This window comes from Esox lucius, chromosome 2 (assembly GCF_011004845.1).
Source record: "Esox lucius isolate fEsoLuc1 chromosome 2, fEsoLuc1.pri, whole genome shotgun sequence".
NCBI classification, from domain to species: Eukaryota; Metazoa; Chordata; class Actinopteri; order Esociformes; family Esocidae; genus Esox; species Esox lucius.
Window position 1 is genome coordinate 10653176 of NC_047570.1, and position 9723 is coordinate 10662898.

Below are 9723 nucleotides of genomic sequence, written 5' to 3' on the forward strand. Positions count from 1 at the left end.
TCAATAAAAGACAGTGAGACTGAAAGCATTAAGCCTGTTAAGATTAAATGAATGGCTTTGTTTTGTTGTTGTTCTTTGCTCGAGAAAAGCGACGATTTAGCCAAAGCAATGCACAAGCAGAGCATTAGAGGTGAACTGCTTAATTCCAATGATTAGTTTGAGCAGAGTTCACGGCACTTTGCCAGCCGACTCTGTTCAGCCGCTCAATGCACCAGCACCACCTCCACACATTGAACCGAGGCCAGGAAGTAGGAAGCAGAGCCGCCAGTCACTAGAGGAGAGGTTAACGCCACACATCAGCTCACAAACACTGACATGGGAGAGCTAATCACGGCAAGCCTTTCCAAGGTTATATCACAAATACCCATTTATTAAGAATCCGCATTAAACCCGGGAAACACTCGTGAGTAATGACAGCGAATTTGGCCATCCAAACGCAAGCCCGGTTCCTTGGTGTGAACAACAGCGACCTTGAAGCATCCTCCGGATTTCTTTGTCGACTGTCTCGTTAATTCCCGTGTGATGTCCACACACGGTGTGTCCGACGCATATGCCGGCGATGAGTGTGCGTGTGTGTGTGTACGTGTTCATTTGATCATTATCTAAGGATAAAGCCATAGGATTTACACAGGCACATTCTTGGTGTTATTGCCATAGGTGTAGGTGGCCGTCAGCGTACATGCTTTCTGTGTCTAAAGAGAGAGAGGGAAATAACTGGAGTGAGACAGAACAAGAGAAAGAGGACGGAAGGGAAATAAAAATGCAGGTATTTATTTATTTAAATCCTGCATTGTGTGCATTTTTAATGATACAACACCTGGTCACAAGCAATTGCAGTAGGATTTTTTGCAATTACACTAATAATCACGACCCTGGCGCTTTAGATTATACTTTGTCCTCGTTTCGGATGGTGTCCCTTTGTCCCTTTACAGCACACACATACACCTTGCGAGATAACAACACAGAGCAATAGACAACCTGTCAGCCTCTTCCAAGGAAGCACTAATGTGATCCCACAGCTCAATCAGGCTCACTGCTAGGGCCTGGTGTTTTATTACAGTCATTGTAGAGAGGGAGAGGGGGACTGTGGTCATGTTCCAATGATATAAAGGCCTCTGTTATATATACCAGTAGTAACAGAGCAAGATAACAGACAGTGGAGATACAGGGAGAGGACACCGGGAAGAGCCTGGCAGAGAGTTTCGGGGGGAAAAGTGCATTGAAAGTTCCAGTTCACAATAATTGTCATATGTTCGCGGCTGAAAGGCTGTACATATCCATGTAAGCTACATTATTAATTCATGTTACACTTAAGACAGATTTAGCCATTACGTATAATTTTGGGCTCATCTTTAACATTCAGTAAGTCTACTAATACTCACGTTAAGTCCTACTCTGATGCCTCAAAGCTCGATATTCACCAAAACCTGCACTCCATCCTAACCCGAGCAAATGCAGATTAACGTGTGAGATCTCCGATCACAGGGCACACTGGCAGGGCAAAAATCGAGGGGGAATCAGAAGGAGGACCTTTGATCTGCTGAAACCCCTCGCCAGGAAGCCCCAAGGATGAAGCTGTCCGCAGCAGCGCCAGAAACCACGGAGAACCTGCCGCCGCCTGTTATTGAAGTCGAATACGACAAAACTTTAACACCGTCAACCCCACTCCATCGCCCCTGAGGCCAAGCTTTCCAGGACTCAAGAGCCCCACTCACTTTAATCACCCCATCATACCGAAGGAGAAAGCCAATCCTCCAACACAGACAGGCACATAGCAGTATAACTTCAGTCAGCTCCTCGGTACCGTCATGGAATAAACAAACATCTGGGACTTGATGCATTTCTACAGAACTCGTCTTCTCACCTGCGAGGAGCAGTGTACCGACAGTTGTCGCCCTAAGTGAGTATATACTCAAGGAAAACAGTTCGACATGAAAGCAAAGCTGAGAAGCAGTTGCTAAAATGGCATTAACATATGGGCAGTGTTAATTAATTAGAACCGCTGCTTTGTTATTGTTTATTGGTGTGATAGATCAGTGTCCGTCTACCCGATGAAAAGGTGGCAGGGACGAGGTAAGAGATCAATATCAAGGGCCACACTACTGCGGGCATTGCATCCTATTCATCTTATGGTGTCGAATAATGTAGCTGATTTGGCACAGCAAAATAAACTGTTGTCCGCAGACAAAAATATATTTCTATATACATCAATTTCTTCTTTTCATACTTAAAGCCATTACTGTCAGTCCTCACATGCTAGTCGTTCAGTAACTATAATTGTTGAATATTAATGGCTTATTATGTATTCTTTTTTTGCAAAACACATACAATTGTACCACAGATAAAAGCATCAGACAATAAGAAACTGAATCAGTCTGGATTTGTTTCATCTGGATACATCAGTACTATAATGGGAAGAATGGAGTCCATCATTATCAATTCTTAAACACATTACACTAAATGAGAATCAAAGAAGAGGGAAATGAAAAGTTGCATCAGAGCTATGTGTCACAGACTATAATCAATCTGACGCTTTATAACCAAAATCAAATTTTGCTTTGTTGAGGAGAATTGTGATTTGCTCAATAACAGAATCTCTTGTTTACAGTGTGATGAATCAAACCGTTTTGTAGACGGAAATGAGAGTGCATTTTGTCACATTAAAGTGTTAAAATCGCAGAGGAAGAAAATAAAATGTAATCATGAAAAGATTGGATTGGTGAGAAATGCAATCGGTAGTCTGAAAGATTAAGGGAAATAAAATAAAAACATAGACTAATAATAATACTACGCACATCAACAGTGATGCTGGGAATACGCTGTACGGCAATCTTTGCGACGTGACATTCTCCAATTCTTTATCTGACCTCACACCTGCACACAGTCATTGCTCTTAATGAGCAGTTATTTTAGCGCCGTTGCTCAGTCACGGCTAATCCCGCAATCCCTCGCAGACCACTTTTACATCCGAGCAACAAGCTTTCACAGCTGTCTTGTCAGCTTCAGTTTTACAGGTACTGCATGCCCTTCAAATGGGAGTGACACAGGGTGACGCAGATCCAGCTCAGTGAATCACAATGTCAGAATGGTGGCGCTGTAAAGAACAGCAAGGATGATGCTGTCACGCATTGTGACCATCTCCCACTCCCACACCGCCATGCTCACTTTGTACATTTATGCTAATAGTCTCCTTCCAATGCCAGCAGGAACTCAAGGGGAGCTTGGTCGTTGACAAGACAGGAGATCTATGTATAATTAAACATCTGAGTGCCGCGCAATAAAATGTAAAGGATGAAATGAGTCTAATCTTGGCCTGAGGTTCCTCAATAATCAACCCACAACCATAGGCTGCACTTAAAAACAAAGATCTGTATGACTCATTTGAATCACACCTCCCACTCCCATTTGATGCATTTTTTAATTAAGCGTGAGAATGACAGAGAGAGAGAGAGAAAGGGAACAGAGAGAGATAGAGATATATAGATGAGAGAGAGAGAGAGAGAGAGAGAGAGAATGGTCCTAAACCAATACAGTGTCATATCTTACTGCAACATTGAACTTATCTTTGCTCTGCCAGCCATGCTCATGAGTACTTAACCTTGTGAAAAATAATGCAACTCATCAACACTGTCTCTCAATGCAAGACAAATCAATCCTCAACCTATAACTCACTGCGACAGACCTTGCTATGTCCTTCAATTTACAAATGATAATTTTTTTAAATGGTATCGGCCAAGATGCTTAAGAACCACCCGCATCCAGCAATAGAGCCTATGGATGCATGTAAACCTTGACAGATTTTTCTGTTATCCTTATTTGCCACAAACACGCATGTCAATTGCTGTCCAGCACAGAGGCCAATGTGGCTCACTACATGCATACCAAAATCTGCATCAGTCTTATTTCAATAATCACCTAGGAGATGATTGCAGGCATCCAGTGTGTTTATTTCAGCTCTCTGATGAACAGCCATTGGAGGACCCGACAGAGGCTGTTTAACTGAGGCTAAAATATTAATGACGCACTTAACAATGGTTTTGTGTTGCCATTGTATTGAGATAACACAGGTGTAAATGTTGCACGAGAGCAATGGTTTATTGATATACCCATGTGACAATAACTTCTCAAAATTTAACCGAGTCAGAGTGCTAAGTAAGCCAAACGTCGGGCTTTCAGACAGTACTGTAGGGCTACATTTTCCAGCCCATGAATATTTAGACACTGAACCAACCAATGAAGCCCAAGTCGCAATAAATGGTGTTCAGCGTGAATTCCTTCTTTATTGCTGTTATGTTTGGCAATGATTGTTCACGAAATGATGTGATTTTCATATATATATATATATATATATATATATTTCATAACTGAGATATAGGGGCAGCAATCATTCCAATATATAATAGCCTCCCTGTCACAACAACTTGCCTGCAACTACCAGCAGTAAATAACATGACAGCATAAAAAATAAGCAGCAATAAATAAAGTCATAAATAAATACTTCACTGACTGCTCTATAGTATGTGTCAATCATTCAACGCCGGGGTCAGACATTATCCTTGATGGAATATTCTGTTGCTCATGCCAGAGTAGTTGGGTAATGGTCAGAGGTGGTAGCTGCCAGGTTGAGACTCTCCAGGTGCATCCTTGCAGTGAGCTGTGAACAAGCTGCTTTGGCCTGGCTGTCCAACAAGCCTTCCTTCAAAACAGCCCAGGAACCAGGTGTCCCTCATCCATTGGATTAGAAGTCTTTTTTTCAAATGGTCAACAATGAAACATAACAAAAACAATAACAACAACAACAAAACCCTGTAATACTTGTTTTCCTATGAGAATGGAACATACTTCAAAGGAAAACAACCCCCAATATTGTGGAAGAAAGATTGGATACTGTATAAAAGGCAGCACTGTAGGTCACTATTGGAATGTAATGCAGTATTAGTTATTTATATTCACTACACAAATTTGGTGGCTGTGCATATTTTTTTCTCTCTCCAAAACCCTGCGTGAGATTTGGCCAGTTGCTGTGTGTGTCTCTCTAACATTAAACCTATCCCGCAAAAATGTACGAAAAAAACAAAACATGGAGCATTAAAATGGCTGAATCAATGTTTCCACATGATAAGCAAGCTTAATATACAGCTGACAATTACAGAACTCACCCTGCCAACTAGAATTGGATCTGGTCCAGAGAACTCCTCCAACACAAACATTTGATTCCAAACCCATCCTCTCTTGGCTCGACTCAGTGTTCTTTGTCCTTCGGCGAGGCCGTGTAGGAGCGCAGTGGAACCAGTTTGTAAACTTTTGGACTGGCTGATGATGGGAGTCATGGAAGTATAGGGAACACACGTAATCCACACAAGCAGCAAGGAAGTCCACAGGTCTGTCAGCATCTCCTCGGACCGTTTGGGCATTGTAACAACACTGTGTTCCCCCAAGATCAAAAGCTCTCCCTTAGATGATTAACAAAGGTTGTTTCTTCTCGATTTAAGCGTCAGAGCTTGCATTCATCGTGCGATAAAGGTCACTCACATGGTTTGATTTGCCTCCATTGTGGATGGTGAAGGTGAAGGCTAAAACAAGCGCCATCCGTTTGGTGTTGCAGCAGTTTGAAATATCTAAAAGGGAGCAAACAGAGGTTATACATTTTAATCATAGAAATTCCAAGGAAACTACAAAATTCAAAAGAAGGAACATGAGAGAGACAAATCAAAGACCTTACTTTACATGAGTGGAACCTTCCTGACATTTGTCTTTCAAAAATTATTTTTCATATGAACAATTATGAGTTGATTATAATCAATAATATATAATTAAAATGTCAACTGTTTATCAACCAACACATGTATTGTCTGCCATCTATGTGCTTTTAACAGGAGCTGGAAGAGCTATGATGTAAGTTCCCTTCATTATGAATGGTATAAAGCAGCAGCATGCATAACCCTTTGTGATCATATGTTCATATCAGACTGCTAAAACGTAGAGTAAATGATTGTGCCTCTAGTCTACTTCATCTGATCTAGTCTGATACATGAGATTGCTCATCTTTAATCTGATGTTCTGGAGATTATCCTAGAAAGGTTTTGAGCAATTACATGTTGCTTATGATGACTGATCAAATGTATGTATTAAAATGCTTTTCAGCAAACATCATAACTATAAGAATCAAATGTCCCACATGCCACCGTGACGGGGGCTTAGAAAGACCCAGACCATGTACTATTTCAACAACGCTACAAGTAGCCTACTTATATCAGCGATGAGATCATGCCTGGAGTAATACGATATTATCTCTTTTTATCAACTTATCTATACATCTATACAGCCAATGGTTACATGAAAAGTATGTAAGATATTTATTATTCTGACGGAAGAAAGGTAGATAGGCAGCCTTTGCGTCAATATTATGTTAGACTTACATTTGAACAAATATGCAATGTATAGTAACCTATAAAAATCCAACATGAAAGAATAGTCTACATAACTTTAGGTTATTTTTTAGCAAACGCATGTGAAAGAGAGACATGTTACAATGTGCGTAGGCTCAATACGTGAATGACCTGCAGTCACAGAATTCATATGATTTGAAGATAGCCTTTACAGACAAAAGAGGAAATGTTTGACGCTGTGAAGGCAATTCAAAATAAACAATATAAAATCTACACGCAAAATAACAATAATTGTTCTCCGGAATAAAATAATAAATAGGACCAACTTCTCCATCGCTCGCACAAATGCGCTACGGTTAAAATCCGTTTCTGCGTTTATACAAAGTTAATCAAGTAAAAACACAGTTGTGGCTGCATTGGAGTTACAAATGTGCATCGACATCTTTCTATGCCCACCATGACTATAGATGATTGTAATAAACTGGTTTGTAAAAGTGAAGCATAAAAGCAATGTTGATGCATACCCCCATACCCCAATGTGGACTTGTATAGACATACTGGCAAAATCCCTACTTACTGGATCGATGACTTTCATATAGCCTACCAGCTGCCAAGCAAAGCATGACTACGAACCCGATGCCAAATAACAAGTGAAAATAGCCCACCGTGCTACAGTTCAGTGTAGCCTACCGCATAAACGAACTGCTGCCAATGTTAATTATTCGCCAATGTAATCTACCAATGGATCTATATGAGTGGTGCATATCGTTCACCCAATATTAATAATAATAAAAAAAAATATATAGAAAACATAAACATCCAAACTCTGTAGCCAAATTCTACTTTAAACAACATCCAGACCCGTATAGTATAGACTTAGCTCGTGACTAGCCGGCTGAATTTCAGCACTGCTCGGAGTGGATAGCTCCATACAAGACGTAACGCCGGGCTATAACCAGTCTGCATAGTCGTCAAACAGAAGCCAACACGTAGGCTACAAGCACTAAAGAATTATTGTTCAATTTTACAACAGTATATGTGTTTGTCATGTGTTTGTTGTCATCGACCAAAAATACAAATATTAAGACAAGTTGCTAACTACTTACAGGCTGTAGGGGTATGGCTCCAATGCAATTCTGTCAGGACGTTGTCTTAATTGGACTGTTTGGTAATAAGTTAAGCATAAGGCTAAGTTTCGTTTTCTTTACAAGGAGCTACTTTCCTAGATACAAAATAAGCAAAGACATTGAAAACGTCCACTTCCTAAATAGTTTTATCAGTATTCTGTAGCCGATCAGTACAGAACATTTTCTTTCGACTAAGTGTTCAGTTGTCGATCACAAGCACACTCCAAGTGGTTTTGATATGCCTAACGAGATGTAACCATGCAATCAATAGAAGATAAAAAAGCCCCGTTCTCCAAAACATTCATGCACCTGTTAATACATTTTCGTACTTACTACATTATCTCGCATCCCACTGCCTGCACCATTTCACGCTTTCAAAAATGCATTAAATGCATTGAAATTGAGTTTCTCTTTCATTCGACACAGATGCGTACAATGGAACAATAACAAAAAGTATGAAGACCCGAAGGAAATCCTTACAATTTAACAACCCTGCACTGGTTATGGAAGCTCCGACAGGCTTGCTTGCTGACTAGAAAAGTGGTGAGATGGAGAAAAAATGTTCGATGGGAAGAGCCTCCCCTTTTGCCGCTTTCATTGGGCTGAAGAGGCAGGTCAACAACCTCGGAAATTAATGCACGCGCTCAGACACTACACAACTTTAATGGTCGAGCGGGAGAGTGTTGTTTCAAAGGATAAAGTCAAATGCTACTGTCTTCAGTCGAGCATGGCAATATAAACCCATTTATTTCAATTTGATTCTCTGCTCTGGTGGTAGAGCTGAGGAAGCGTTTGTTATTGCCTCCCGCCACACACCTCCACAATCCACGTAATTAATGAAATTACTTATCAGTTAACCTGGCTTATCTTTGAGGTCTTCACGGTTATCCGATACCAAATCACTTAAGACTAGGTAAGAAAGACAAAAGGTATTTCGTATATTTGCAATTATGTGTAGTGAAAACATATTCTAACTTTTGACTGTAATTGGAACCATGCGTCGGGGATTTTGTGTATTTTACATAATGCGGGTTTCCTGCTGTGTTTTTCCTCAATATAGCTGATTATATAGATATGTGTTTGTGCAGATAGGCCTACAGATCTTTTTCAGGACTGGCAGTGCAATTAAGGCAACTGCAGTACATTTTTCTTAAAATGCATATTCATTTCAGCACACCCACCTATGAATAAAACAATTGTGTTTCAGAAGGTTATTCACTCTCAATAATTTCCAGTCAGAGAAAGTGTTTTCAACTTTTTTGCACTGTTTTGCAAAAAAGTCCACATAAACAATGGTTGTCAAAAGAAAAAAAACGTTAATCTTTGGAGTCATGAATAACTGTCACGGAGTAGGTTTTCCCTGAAAGTGCCCTCTATTTGGATGCAGAAAGTCTGGTATGCAAAGCAACATTCCATAGCCTCTGTACTCACACTATGCAACACACAGGGGACAGCATTACCAGCTAGTATCTTTGAAGACAATAGCTGATGGGTGAAACAACACACACGGCTTCCATGATAACTTGTAGGTTTAATGGTGGAAATGATAAGGTTGTTCCACGTTTAATTGGAGTCACACAGTAGACCTGTGCACCAGCAGAAAGACTCTCAGTGTAAAACAGGAGCAGTGAGTTCAGCTTGGTACTGGTAAGGCGAGAGCCCTCTAGTGTTCAGCAGCAGCCTACTAAGCTGCAGACTTGACACACACACACACAGACGGCCTCCTGTCCCTTCAGGGAATGGACTTTATTAGTCAGAGAGGATGGTCAAGTTTAATCTACTTTCAGGTACACTCAATCTGGGTTTTCAATTGTGAGACCTCATAAATATAGAAAAATGCTGCATATAATGCATCCCTGCTGCATATAGGCCTGATACTGTCCTGCAGATCTTTATTGTAATCACTGGGATCAGATTAAAATGGTTTCCCAGTATCAGTCTAGATCATTTATAAATAGTATGTGTTCGTAGTTGAATAGTCTATTTTTTTTAAGTAGAATAAATAAGTAATTGTAGAAGTGAATGTTACATTTACCAGACATACATTCTCCGTTCATCAAATTTGCTATCATGCATAATTTTTCTTTATCCACTAAAAAGTACATTCATGTTTCTCCAGACTCAGTACTTAGGGCCTTTGACCGAGATGCCATAGATCCCAATTAGCAAAGATATCAACTCTACCATCATTTTCAATACTTTTATTT

At 40.2% G+C, this 9723-nt stretch overlaps 1 protein-coding gene across 5 annotated transcripts in view; it reads right to left on the reverse strand.

Annotated features, from left to right (window-relative positions):
* Positions 1 to 8100, reverse strand: part of cdh8 (cadherin 8) — a 115931-nt gene extending 107831 nt beyond the window's left edge. Inside the window, exons 1-2 of one of the 5 annotated variants that reach the window (XM_020051809.2) lie at positions 7997 to 8100; positions 5160 to 5618 (exon numbers count right to left, since the gene is read on the reverse strand). In XM_020051809.2, the coding sequence (XP_019907368.1) occupies positions 5160 to 5414 (255 nt within the window). In that variant the 5' untranslated portion in view covers positions 5415 to 5618; positions 7997 to 8100. Of the gene's footprint in view, positions 1 to 5159; positions 5619 to 6966; positions 7021 to 7495; positions 7546 to 7849 lie in introns of those variants that run through there. The other 4 variants (XM_020051807.2, XM_010863925.4, XM_020051813.2 and 1 more) reach the window with 4 other exon arrangements.
* Between the last annotated feature and the right edge of the window lie 1623 nt (positions 8101 to 9723).